At 37.4% G+C, this 14,335-nt stretch overlaps 1 protein-coding gene across 1 annotated transcript in view; it reads left to right on the top strand.

The window, feature by feature from the left end:
- LOC120753014 (coagulation factor XI-like) overlaps positions 1–14,335 on the top strand; it is a 58,437-nt gene that overhangs the window by 31,861 nt on the left and 12,241 nt on the right. The window contains exon 14 of the mRNA XM_040064867.1: positions 10,850–10,941. Within this exon, the coding sequence (XP_039920801.1) occupies positions 10,850–10,941 (92 nt within the window). The remainder of the gene's footprint in view (positions 1–10,849; positions 10,942–14,335) is intronic.

The raw sequence follows: 14,335 nt of genomic DNA, 5'->3' as shown, positions 1-14,335 counted from the left end.
CTTTTCTCATTAGTGGTGACTATTATCTGAAGATTGTTCTGGTAAATGACACTTTAGTTGCTTCACTGGGCTGAAACTGAGTTATTTATAAGGCTTTGTCACTGGGTAAAACAGATGTAACTTATTATCCTGGGAACCATTCAGGATTCAAAGACACACATGTTTCTCATGAAATGTGGTGGCTATGTCAGGTCTTCAGAACTGAGGGAAAAATACTTGTTTTTTGTTTTTGGAAAGTTAGTCATGCATTCAACTGACAACAGAGAAGCTATATGAATAATTGTTTTATCCCTTAGCAGATGAACCAAACTTAAAAGATTATTCAGGTCAAACTTCAAAGCAAGTCTATTTAGTGAATCAAATATGTTTCATTTTCATGTTGTCCATTTTTCACAAAAAGATAAGTTGCTGAGAAAAGCTGCTGACCTTTCACAGAACAGAGAGGAGCAGAGATCTGGTCTTCTTGGAAGTGCTCCCATATCATTAGACAATTATCAGAGTAGGGCTGCCTCTGTCGCTTCAAGTGTATGCTACCTAAGAAAAGCATATTAATGAGAAGTGTTGGAAAACTTGATTAAGGCTCTTGCTTGTTGCCTGACCTTCTAAGTGTTTTATGGTGTTGCTGAGCTTGAATAGATAACAACATTGTAGTCAGATATTTTGTTACATCAGTATTCCCTACTGGCTTAGAATGTGCAAGCATTCTACTCTAAAGAATTAAGCTTAGAGAGGTATTGACAATAAACAGGGGAGGAATTTATGGTAAGATTTTTTCATCTTATGGTGAAAGCAAGTTCCTGCTTGTTTTCAAGCTCAGTATTAATAAATTTATAAACATTCCTACAGGCATTTAAACGCCTAAATCTGTAGAATTCATAAGTTCTTCTGATGAAACTGAGGGAACCTTGTTCTAACAGTATCAAATGATTATTTTTCAGTGTTTTCCTGAAGTGAAGGAAACATGGTGCTATTTTTCACCAGCTTTATAAATGTGTTCACCTTAAACTGCATAATCTTCTTCAGATCTCTTTTATGACCAGTTTCAATTCCCTGGGAATCACGTACTCAGCGTAATAGCAAGGTTTATAATTTGTGAAGTCTTTAGTTAATATTTGAACAGAAAGAAAGCATTTCATTTTTTAAAAAGAATTTTCACTTGTTCTGAAGTCAGAAAATCCTAGTTCTGTTCTTAGTCTGCTGAAGTCTTCAGATTGATTTCATACCTCACAGGCACAACTGAAGCGTTAAGAGCAGAGGAATTACCGTCTTCCTCATTTGAACTCAGCCTGTCTCAACTGCTACATCAGGAATGCTAAGTGGCTGCTACTTCAACTGCCTGTGTTGAGACTGAGTAAATAACACATTTTCTCAAGAAAATGCAGTAATGTGGATAAAGAACTGCTCTATTTTGAGATGGACTTATAATACTAGTTTTACAGTAAAGATTTTTGGAGAGGAAAGTCAATGTTAAAACATTCATTGTCTCTTTTACTGGATTTTAGACGGAGTACCAGATTCTCATTGCATATTTAATTTGTCCCATGGCATAGCAGAAGAGAGGAAATAGAGAATCTCACAGCTTTTACTTGTCTTGAGAAGCCATAAGTTGAAGGTTTTAGGAAAAATTAATATTAAGGCTCTTAGCCACTCAGCCTAAAAAAATCTAAAATTGTCTGGACTACCCTCACACTTTTCAGTCCAGTTGCTTTCAGGACTGACCACACAGTTTAGTTTCAAAGTGAGTGCAGCTTAGACCTCTGGGAGTGGCACAGCTCAAAGCACAAAGGTCTTTGACCTTTTCCTTGTTGCATCAGATACTCGTTCTCACCTACTCTCTAAGATTTTGGATTCAGAAGATTTCTGATCTATTTTATTCCTTGCTGCTACACTCTCAGCTTTGAAATAGAGAGGAGAGAGCCCTAACCTTTGAGGACACCTTTGTGCTCTGTGGTGGTGCGAGAGGTGTTCTGTTCAAAAATGTTTTACATAAGCAGTTTGTATATTTTTAAGAAGTTTTCTGTAATGGTTTGTTCCTTGTACTCCCTGTTTTCCTCAATGGTTTTCCCCCCCTATGCTTGTTATAAAACCATTCAGTTATCTGTCAGTCACCCTACCCTACACTTGTCCCTGTCAATCCTCTCTCTCTCTCTCACCTCAGGCGCCCTGTCTGTCACTCTGGGGCCCTTCCCTGGATTCTGGAAAGCTCCAGGGAGGGCGTCCAGTGATAGGCTGGTGCCTGGGAAATCCCCTTCTCCTCTTTGTTGACTGGTTCCCCTGTTCCATGGTTACTCCCCCAGTTACACTCACAATTTTCCCTATTGGTTGTTGTCCTGTTATCACCCCTTGGTCCTCCCTCGTTTATAAGGCCATGCACAACCCTTGTTCGGGGCTCTCCTGAGCAGCAGTGGTCAGGTGTGGAGCTCCCGTCAGGTCTCCCACTTAATAAAGCCAGTTTACCCTGCTCAGAGAGTCCTACTTCTTGCCGTCGCTGTGGTTGCCGAAACACCTCGTCCTAAGCTGGGTGTGGGGAACCAAGTACCCCCAGGGAGGAGGTGGCTAGTGCGACTAGCGGCCCCGGCCCATAGCGCGTGAGCCACGGTGAGGGACACTGAGCTAGCCCGGCGGCCAGCGCTTCCAAGCGCACGCTGGACACCCCGACCGTGCTACTATTCCCTGTTAGTAAAATTTATGTTAAATAATGCAAAATTGCACATTGAGTACATTGGGGTTGCTGGTCATTGACTGGAAATAATGTTACACAAAAGGTAATAATGGAAGTATGGTTGTACCCAGTTTGAAGTATTAGGAAGTACTTGAAGACGTGGAACCATTGTTTGGAGGATTTCTTCTGTGACAAGGAAAAGATAATCATGCTAGAGGTCTAATCCTGCCTTCTACCAGAGCTGGGATTTTGACTCAGGACTTTACCTGTGGAAAGAGAGTTCTTTTTGTTGACTTGTTCACTGTAACACCAGGTCAAATAGATCCTCTGATTTCCAGCTGGATAGAGAGAGGTGGATCAAAGGAAATGGAAGGATTTGCAAGAAAATGTACTGGGTCTAGCAGACAAAGCTGATATGAGGCCAGGATCAAGAGAAACCTTAGGCTTGACTTTTTGAAATTCTTATTTTGTCTGACTATTTTAAAGCTTTGCATGGTCTAAAACCAGCTTTAGTAGACTTTTTGGAAAGAGAAGCTTCTTGATTTGATCTTGAGGTGACCAGAGTGCTTCTTGCTGGATAGTAGGGAAGAAAAACCAAAGGTGATATTTTGCTGTGAAGATAAAAGCATTTTCAGCATATAACCCAATGCTGACAAAAACTGGCAGAATGCATTACTTTCTAGCCAGGACTTTTTCTGTCCCCACACCAGAGAGAAAAAGAAGGGAAAGCATTATGGTGCTGCCTCTTTTTCCTGCCTGAGAATTGACTGAAACCTCCTCCATGAAGAAGCGTCATGCTGTTTTATCAGTTACAGGCACAATGCATGAAGGCACAAAGGATTTAACAATGACACATTTAGCACTTCGGGTCGTGTCTGCTATGAATACTCTGAAATTCATAAAGCATTGAGGAAGACTTTGTCGTAGTGCTAATTTGAACCATCAATAAATTAAATATGCAAAATGTGTGTAACAATTACAACTGCACATGTTGACTTGAATGATTAAAAGCCCGAAAGCAACTATAATTAAAGCGTATCAATTCATAGGTAGCAATATAAAATGGCAAGTTGTTATATTTTGTAATTTTGCAGTTAGAGCGTGGTAAGTAATGAGGGGTCCCAAAAACTTAAGTACATAGAATCACAGGCAGTACTGGTACATGCAACCTGGAATTCATCTCAAGTAACCAAGAATATTTATGCAAGAGTAGGACCCTGAGGAATCAATTTAGGTAGAGTGCTCTGTTGAGTAACTATGTGCTTAAGGTTAAGCAGATGTCTGAATGATTGCTGCATCCAGTCCAAAGGCCAAGATATTTGCTACTGATTTTCAGTGTAAAATCTACTATTGTTGCCTGAAGAAAAAAAAAAAAAAAAGGTGATTTTTGCAACATCTTTCACTTCTCCAACACCTGGATTTTATTCAGTGCAAGTCACTTTGCACTGCAGACTGTTCCCAGCAGAGTTTTTGGAATTGCGATGCTCATGCTCTCTAACCTGATTAAAAGGTGACAAGGCCACCCAAAGTTAAAAAAAGCAGAATCTGATCAGTAAAATTTATCCCAAAAGACTAGAAGACAAAGGAAAGGAGAAAAGACCAGGAGTGTGAAGAGATAAATATAAAAAAGAGAAGAAAGTGGGGATGGGTTTTGTAAGTGCTTATTGGGGAATTAGAATATCTTTTAGATATAGAATATTAGAAAAAAAAAATCAGTAGAATATACTGTTTCTTTAAGCTTTTTTTTTTTTTCCTTTAAAAAAAATGAATCTTCAATTTACAGTCTGTGTTTCTATGGATCTTATCAATGAGAATTTTTGTTTTAAAGGTGAGTAACAGATATTAATGTTAAAGATGTTTATCTTCTTTTCTGGAGAATTAAAAATGAGCATGATTCTAAGAATTTAGATATTGAATATACGTAATTGCATGGTTCTGACCACAGAGAGCAAATTTTATTCTGTGTTCAAAGAAATACTTTCTATCCAGTAAGATACAGATGATAAAAAAAAAAAGAGAGCAGAATAGCCTTTAATTCTGGTGAATGAATAAGTGAGGGTATCTCCTACAATGCAAAGGATAATAATAGAGTACATCTACTGTACTTCCTGAGTGGATGGAGACACTTTGGTCCTTGGTAGCACTGTAAGGTGAATTTTCTCTTTGTTCTAGTATTAAGTGCTAAAACTATGCAACTGAATACTATATAACTTTGGAATGGAAAACAAACAACCAAAAATAATGGACTAATTTCCTATGAGAGGAAATATATTTTAGTGTATTGCTCTGGGAGAATGCTTAGTAAAACAGAGCTCCAATCACTGAATCAGATCTCTCTTTGAAAGTGCAATGAAGGTCAGCATCATAATGATAGGGAATGCAGCTGATTATTCCCTTGTATTTCACTTCTGGAACTTAGGGCTCTGTATCCTAGAGAGGCTGAAGGAAAAAGCAATTTGCAGAATGACTCATTGGAGAGTCGCTTAGATGTTTTAAGTGAATGTCACATTCTGGTCTGTTCAGAGGTTTGCAAAATGAAAATAAAACCTTAAGAAACAGGAGATTGATTGTAAAGCCTCAGATGGTGCAAATGGAGTCAGTCTAATTCTTAAGACAACTGTCCCTGCCCCTATTTTGGGTTATAAGTATTCACTACAAAATGAATCTTTTCAACAACTCAGTTTTCTTAGTGTAATATTATGGAGACTAGGTTGCATGTATGTGTAAGGGCTGTGTGTATGTGAAGCAGTCAGTTTTCTCCCACATGATTAGCACAGATCTTAATTACCACATGTTCTTAAATCTGGCAGATGAAGTGGTTTAGTTCATTGTGTATCCATCTGAAAAATGTTGTTAGGCACTCAATTTTTTCATTAGAGTTTTATTTTCCATGCTATTTTACATTGTTTTACAGTGTTTTGCCTTTCAGATGCTGTAGGAAGAGATATTGGACTTGTGGGTATCAGTACAGTTGGAACTCAAATTTCTAATGATTCCTAATACAGGTAGTTTTAAGTAGGCTCCATTTACTTACTTACTGCAGTTTTTAATAATTATTAAAAAACTTAACTGGCTTTCAACAAGCAAATTCTTACTGCTTTCTAAGTACCTATATATTCATGTGATATATTTTTGAGGCATGTCTACGTCTAGATGTATGTAAATAAATACATATATAATTTTTTAAAAATTCATTTGTTTATGTAATTTTTATGTTATTTTATCAAATAGTTCTATATATAATTATCTACATGGAGTATTCCATTTCTTCTTTCAAGCAGATCAAAAGAGAATACACTTAGGTACAAGTGGCACCGCTTGTACAAGGACCTACAAGGAGATGAGGTGTGTTAATGCTTCCAGGCAATATCATGGAGAACAGAATTAATGTGGTCAGCAAAGCATAATTTTTCAATTGTTTCATTGATGTAACAAGTTAAATTTATCATAGCTGTGCTTTTCTAATTTAGATCACGATGGTTACAAAAATATGAGTTGTATAAAGGAGATATGCCTGGTGACCTTAGTTTCATTCCAATAAAAAAAATGCAACATCGATTCAGTAAACAAGTTAATTCTACTCCAGATTTCATTGCCTCAATTATGCTAGTAAATAGTTAATCTGATGTAAAGATATGATTTTTGACAAACCTATCACACATTTGCCTAAGAGACAGGTATTTACATGTGATTTCTCCATTTTATTCACTCTTGAGCAAAGAGTAGGATCTGGATTTTTAGCTGAAGAAAACAGAAATCTGATAGTGAGCATTTATTCCTATTTAAAATGACTTGGTTGACTCATGCTCTGAAGAGCGATGGTTTCTATTAAATAGCAAAAATTTGTTTTAACAGGTAATTCTTTCTTTTTTCTTCTTCTTTTTTTTTTTTTTAACTTTCATGCCACACAAAACCATTCACCACATCAAAGTATGACAGCAGACCTTAAAACAAAGCATGACCAAAATAACTTTTCTGCTTTGAAAATCTATTTTATGGCATTCAAGGAAGTTATTTTTTTTCTCTAAGATGACAATGTGTAACAGACAGTAATTGCTCATACCTTTTGTCATAGAGAAATTGGCCCAGTCATTAGAAATATAAGTCACAGAAAGGTTGGGAGTTTCACTATAGTGTTATTCACCCCGTGCTACTGATCACAGCATTCAGCTTTTTTGTTCAAGATGCCTTCAAGAAACAGCTATGTGTTTTGAGAAATTGATAATGTTGGATGTATTTTGAACTTGGTTTGCTAACAAAAATGCAGAAGAGTGAGAATGGCAGCTGGGTAGGAGGTTGTTACCTCTGAAATCACTTGCAAATTTCCTCAGGTTTTTGACCTATAGAAAGGGCTCTTCTCTAGAGCAAAAGCAATTTCATATGTATTAGCAACGATTCAAAATGAGCAGTACAGAGGTTTTAGCCTGTGAATGCAAAGCACAGGTATATCTATTTTCAAGTTCTGGTCCTGGATGAAATGACTAAATAGAAATACCAAAATAATTACAAGATTTTTTAACCTACAATACACATTCCCATCAATATGTAAATGTAAAATGCATGAAAAACAAGAGTTTTGGAGAGAGCTTTTGGACTTAAGAAGCAGGGCTGTTTATTCTCTGTTGAGAATCAAGAAACAGACCCCTTCCAGTTCTCGCAGTCTTTGCTCTACGAAGCTCGACTGTTTGGCAGAACACTGAAATACGATCTTTATTTTTAGTTTTCAACATACATACAAGAGATGTATTCATAATTAACAGCAGTAATATTCAATGTGACTTACAGATGTGTGGCATTGTTTTTGACTTCTATTGTTGCTACTGTTCCTCTTAGACTGCAAACGTTATGTTCAGGTCTGTACAGAATATCTTGTATGCTTTGGTGCTCCAGACATGGAGCTGAAGTTGTTGCTGTTTTCTCTCCTTCCCATCCCATTCTCCATTGCTTCTTCTCCTCGTTCCCCTGAAAAGAAAAATGAGACAGAAACCTGGGTTTGTGATATTTCAATCAGAATGTTTATATGGTGCCATCATATATCTTGTCACCAGAATTAGATGTCAAACCTGCAGCTAACCACAGATTTCTCTCTTTTCACTTTGTTATTGTTTTGAATAGGCTCCATTGTTGGTGTTTGTCATCTCTGTTCATGTTCTGCCTACCATTAGTCCTCACTCTCACTGTTCGCTGATGCAGGCATGCATTTGTACCCCAGTTAATTTTCCACAGTCTGAAAAGCTATGGGAAAAGCAAGGGTCATTTACCATGTTACCATTACTACATCCTAATAATCCTTATCCAGGTTCTATAAAGTTCTTAATGGCATCTTTCTGTAATAGAAATTAAAACATACCATCTGTGAAGAATGATGACAAGAACCCTTCAGCAGTTTGGCATTTGAAGACATGATTTTCTTTTAGTCTTATGCAGGTTATGAATTTTCACAGCACTTACAATTAGAAAACTATAGTTGGCCATAATAATTTCAACAATGATTAATGTATAGTTCTAGAATTATAATGCAAAATACATTAGAAGGCTTACTTAAACAACAAAAAATAACTTTTTTTAATGGAAAACCCATTGAAAGAGTTTTAAATTCAGAACTGTAGAAATAAAAGAGTAGACTGATGATATATTTGAGACATATGAATGATGCAAACCTGACTTGCAAGTAAATCTAAGGAAGCTTGACCTAAAATCCAGTTATTATTTTCTGCTGAAAAGTACTTTGATTTTTTCGGGGGGGAGGACCTGAAACAAATTCTCTGTTGTTTTTAAGAAGGAAAAAGCAAAATTATTTCTGAGATGCTGTCAGGCTTTTATTAAGTTTAAAATAATTGCACATTATGCAACTTCTGCAGCCATTTTTTTTGTTGTTTTCCCCCAAAAGAACAAGCACAACATACAGGATGAAATATCAATTTACTTTGTTTCCCTCCTGCGTATTTTTAGCAATGCAAGTCACTCTTGAGGAAAAAAAACCTTAACTATAATGGCACATCATCCACAGACTCTGAATGAGCAGAGTATAATGAATGATTAATTATGAGGGCTCACTACTGTAGAGGGAAATTCTGCAAACCAAAATATCAAAAATTATCCTTCCATTTCTGCAGATTTCTAATTAATGAATGAAAGCCATAAGTGAAATATTTCTCCATCACAAAAAGCCCTCTGCAGTTCTTGGTAGACAGGAGAAAAACAGAAGTCATGATTTCAAATTTATTTGAAATCTGCACACCTCTGGGCAGTGTGATAATGTCTGTACCTCCGTCTTGAAGCTGATCTAACTAACTGCAGGAAACCTGGGGTACATGAAAGGCTCTGACACTGAAGGTGTTTGAAACCCAAACAGATTTGGTGATGAGTGTGTTGCATGCATAGCAAGGAAACATGTACAGGAGAAACACTTGAGTGCACCTGCAGTTTCAAAAGAAAACATGGCTTACAGTGTTGCTTCAGAAAACTATTGAGTGAAATCATTGCAAGGTGAGGCCTAAGAAAATTATATGGGGAGATTCGACAAAGCAGTTCATGTATCTTGTAGCTGAGGTTGCCTAGAACAGAGATCCAAGAGTCACACCCTTCCCCTTCACTGTAAATTGCCAGCAATTAATCTACTTTATTCTGAATCAATTTTCTAAAATTTAATATATAATGACTTTCAATGCTATTAAGTGATTTTTCTGCATTAATTCAATTGCAGAAAGAGATAGATGAGAAAATTTCCACTGCCATCCAAATATATCTTCTTTATTATTATACCAAGAAAGGGCAAGGAACAAGTTTTATTACTTTTTGTTTTATCTGAATTGCTGTTATTATGGTTGGATACCTTCTACCCAGTGCCAGATATTTTTGTGTTTACACTGTGATATTTTAGATTGTTTCTGAGTATAATGTTTGGCATTTTTTACATTGTGACATCTAGTTTGACTCTTCAGACCTCATTTATAAACAGCGACATTGTCTCCACAGTCCCAGGAATATTTTATGCTTGAAAGTACTCAGATATTTTTCTTTTGGCCATCTGTCTACATCTGCTTACTCAAATCAATGTACCCAAGGTCATCTTAACATTTCTTGTCTAAGGCTGTCAAACTTATTTTCAGCCTTGTCAAGTTCAGCCTTTGCTTTTTACCTTTGTGCTAAGGGGACATTTAGTGTAAGTGTGGTTCGGTTGGCATTTCTTTTTCAGTCCCCTTTTTGACATATTGCTTTTCATGCCATTTATTGCTCTGTGACCATTCTTGGTTTATTTTAAAACACAAACTATTTTCTTTCTCTTCTTTGTGTTTCTTACAATCTTCAATGCCACCTTAAACCCCTTTCAGCAAAGTAAATAGTTACAGTATTTGATTTGCTGTTATTGTTTCATGTGAACTGAACTCAGAAATCTGATCAGAGTACATTGAAAAGCAAATTACATAGTTCTGGCTCAGAAGGTGAGAGCAATTCTCAAACATCTCTGCATGTTCTCTGATTATTGTACTTTGAACAACAAGAAAAAGTCACTAAGAAAAAAATACTGTGTTCTTAAGCATCATACTTAGGATATTTAAAAATGCTCTACAAAATGAAAGTTTGACGTCAAGATGCAAATGTATAATTTGTCTGGTTCACCACTGTCATGCTTGTATTATGCTATTTGTGCTGGTTACCCACAGACAAAGTAATAAAAGCTTATCTATAGCACTGTGGAAGTGACTTACTGCAATTTTTTCTTCTCTGGATCTAAAATAAGGTTGAGCCCAGGTGCCATGTAGGACTAGAATGACTAGCACACAGACTTGTGCAGTGCTTGGCTGCTTCTTGGGTAATGCTTAAGTGATTGCAGCAGTTCAAACCATGCAACAAATAACTAATATTTTTTTTATTATTATTATTTATTTATTTTTTTTTTTCTCCTTGCTTTGGGGAATTTTTCAGGAACATCTTCCAGGATAATATTTCACCCTTAAACTTTCAAATGATGCATTCAACTGAAAAGTATGTAGCATTTTGTAGAGCTTATTAACCCCTTTGTTATGATTTCAATAAAGAGTTTTGTCCTCGTTGGCACAGAGTGAACTATGTATATTTCTACATCTTTCTTTTTCACTTTGTTTTCATAATATAATATTCTGGAACTTCATCACTGACCTTGAAAATACAGTTCTTCACTAAAGTGGTTTCTCTATCCTCCAGGGCGCTTTTGTCACTATCTCAACAAACCATTCAAGAGGTGAAAATATGAAGCTGTTTCAGCTGCTCTCTCCATTGTTTTTACTGCCAGCAGTGCCAGATACTACTTATGGCTGATGCAGTTCCTATGCAAGACCATGAAATGGAGGAGGAACACCCAGGCCGCAGAGTTTTAGGGATTTGAAGGCACAGCTTGGGTCCTCACTACACCAAAGGGCTTTGTCCGTGTTTCACTACCCTAGGTAGTCCAACCCAACCTCTCTGTGCTCCAGGGCACCTGCCATCCCATTCCACTCCACTGACTCATGGGAATACTTTGATTTCCTACAACCTTGGGAGAGTGCCTAAGTGAGGGATGAAAAATAGAGATATACTGAGAGGGGTGCAAGGCAAGACCGTTATACTGTTCCCAAAGGCAAACAAAAGCCATGCAATGGATTGATCATGTGAACAGCTTGCAAATCCCTAAAGAGCAGAAGAATGAAGGAAGGCATGAAAGGGATGAGTTTGAAATAAGGTGGGCAGCTCCAGGAGGCAGATAAACGCCTGTGCCACTTTGCTCAGTTGTGCCTCTCTTATGCCTCTCTTCCCTATCCTCCTAGATTGTCAGGGCAGAGAAGGAAAGGCTGTGTGTGCAAGTTGGAGTACTCTTGTGGGGGTCAGCTTTGTGCTCTTAGAAACTGGCGCCAAGGTGTGTGTGTGTTGCTGCTGTTGGAGACAGAAGCCTCATGCCTAATTCCTCCTTTGCCTGACAGAGGTGATGTCTTCTCCACTTTCCTGAAATGGTATTTTGAATGTTTGCGGTCAAAGAACCAGGAGGAGGAAAGGAGCCTGTGTGCTGGAGTCATCCAGATCGAGGAAGTCCGGGGACTTCCTGAGTTTCACCTGAGGAGTGGGTGACAGAAAATTGCCTTGGACAGGGAGCTCTTCTGTCTTCTTCATCAGTGAAGAGCTTTAATGTAACTGATCAGCTGTCCAGGCAGCAGAGCCTCAAGTTTGGGATTGCTTTCTCCCAGCCAAATACCCTGAAAATCAGAATTCTGGATTAGATTCACATTTTTCCAAATGGCCTTTTGGTATTCTTTTTGGTGTGGTACAATGGTCTTAAAGGAAAACCTCCTTTACTTGAATAATCTGTAGGGATTTGCTTATTTTCCTAAGAGGCAGTTTGAGAGGGATCAGAGACTGTTGAATTTTTTAACTTAATTACAGTTATATGTGTGTTCACACACTGATCAAAACCTAATGATCTCTTTCATAAGGTAGAACATTTTGGGATTGACTACCTGTGGTTAAACACCTGTATCATTTTAATAGAGAAAGTCTGTAAAAGTCAGAAGGCTGTGGAATAGCACATCAACAAAACAAAATGGAAATTGTAGCAATTTGCTCCACAAATTCAGTGGTGACTGTCAACCTGCATAAAGCTGTTAAAACCCTGTCCTCTTGGTAATTTCCTTTTTTTAACTGAAGAATGCGTGCAGGCACTACTAATTAATTCTGAAATCATTTTCTGCTTGCTGAACTGAAATGGGATCCAAAGCCAGGAGTTGCATCTGATACACATCCTTGTTTTTATTGTGAATTCTATGGTGTCTGCAGTGCATCTTGAAGATTGCCACCTGGTTGATTTAAAGCAACACAGGATTTATTTAAATTATAAACAAACTCTCTAAAATATTCTTCTTGCTAATGTCACATCCACTGTATATTTTGATTATAATAATCACTTTACTTCACCATTGTAAAGAGCTTTCTTTCCTTCTATTTATATAAAACATCCAAAAATTGCTCTAGAGGGTAAAATTGCGTAGGCTAATGCTTGCTTGTTTCTGTGAAGACTTACTGATTTTTCACGTATGCATTGGAAAGCACTCAGCCCACCTGTGGCATTTAAATTACCTACTGAATGTAGTGCTAACGAGTGAATTATTCACTTATGTTTCTGCCAGACAGAGTCTCAAATCTTCCATTTGGTGTAATTTCTGTCAGATAGAGCTGACAACAGCCTTTTTAACAGCCTTTTTCTGTTGATCTGCTACTTTTGCTATCCTTTAGACATCTGTATGTTTCTCAGGTATGTGAAAACCCATCTCAAAAATAAGAGAGCATAGTTCATCTCTGAGCAGAATTTGCAGCTGTCTCAAACTGTGTGTCTGGAACAGATGGATCAAGAACCAAATTCTGGATGGTGATTTATTTAATGGATTTGTCAAAGGGAATATTTTGGAGCCTGGGCAAATTTTTTGAAGCAATCCTGAAATTTACAGATACAAGTGAGATGAGTTTTCAAACATCTTTCAGTATAATTAAGAATTGAACACATAGTTCATCATTCAGAGATATCCTGAGTATTTATAGTTTTCCCTGGAATTGCTGTTTTTCTGAACAGTCATTTCCACCACAATTCTGTCCTGGTAGTGTATTCTTTATTTTCAGTATGTAATGAAATGTGTAAAATAACCCAAATCTGCAGTGACAAATAAAAGTCACTACTTGGAGACACTTATGATCCAGTCAGATATCTTTCCTCTTTTCAAAAATATTACTAAATAGACTTGTAATAAATACACTTTCATTGAGGTAGTGGGAAGTGTGCCCCTTCTGCAAATGAATGACCATCTGGTTTAGAACATATATAGATTTGATTTTTCCATATTGTCATCAAATTATTTCTCTGTTTCCATTTGATTCTGCAGATCTGAAAGATCTGCCAATAATTCCCTAGTCACTACCTTAAAACTTCTTGTAGTGAGAGCCTGCCAAATTGACGGACTTTCACAAGCCTCTCCTTCTGTGTTTGCCTTGAGAAGGAAGGTGCTTTCACACTGTACTCTCAGCCCTGATTGTCCCATATTTGCTGAATCTCCCTGGAGACTCAGGCAGTCATTTTGTAGCTGTACAAAGTTGATAGTTGACCTTTCTTTCTTAACTACAGAAAAGAAATTCATTATTCCACAGGAGATAAGGATGCATATACAGATTCACAGGTTCACAGTGTTATGACACTCCCATATTTCTACTTGTTCAAGGCTCAGAACTTGGCTATTATTTTGAGCTATTTCCAGGAATGCAAGCCAAAATTGTACAATGTGTTTAGTGAGGTTTGACTAGATGATCGAGATGACAAAATTATGTCAAAAGAGAACTGCAGTAATTTCCTTAACCCTTGTGCCACTGACAGAGAGAGGCAGAGAATTTGGGGGTGATGTTTGGCCTGAAGAAAGAAGGAAGAGGTAGGGGGATGGGTTGTTAAGATTTGGGTTTGTTTATCATTATTATACTCTGACTTGATTGGTAATGAAGTCTACTTTGCCCATGACCATAATCAATGGGTGATCTGTCCCTGCCCTTATACCGATCCATGAACTTTTTGTTATATTTTCTCTCCCCTGTCCAGATGAGGAGGGAACTCATCAAGCGGCTTTGGTGGGCACCTGGCATGCCTCTTTGGAATTTCTTTTAGCAGAGGTTTGTTCAGAACACTGT

Source organism: Hirundo rustica, chromosome 5, assembly GCF_015227805.2.
Source record: "Hirundo rustica isolate bHirRus1 chromosome 5, bHirRus1.pri.v3, whole genome shotgun sequence".
Taxonomy (NCBI): domain Eukaryota; kingdom Metazoa; phylum Chordata; class Aves; order Passeriformes; family Hirundinidae; genus Hirundo; species Hirundo rustica.
Note: the sequence above shows the minus strand (reverse complement) of the source record. Positions and strands in the feature narration are given on the sequence as shown.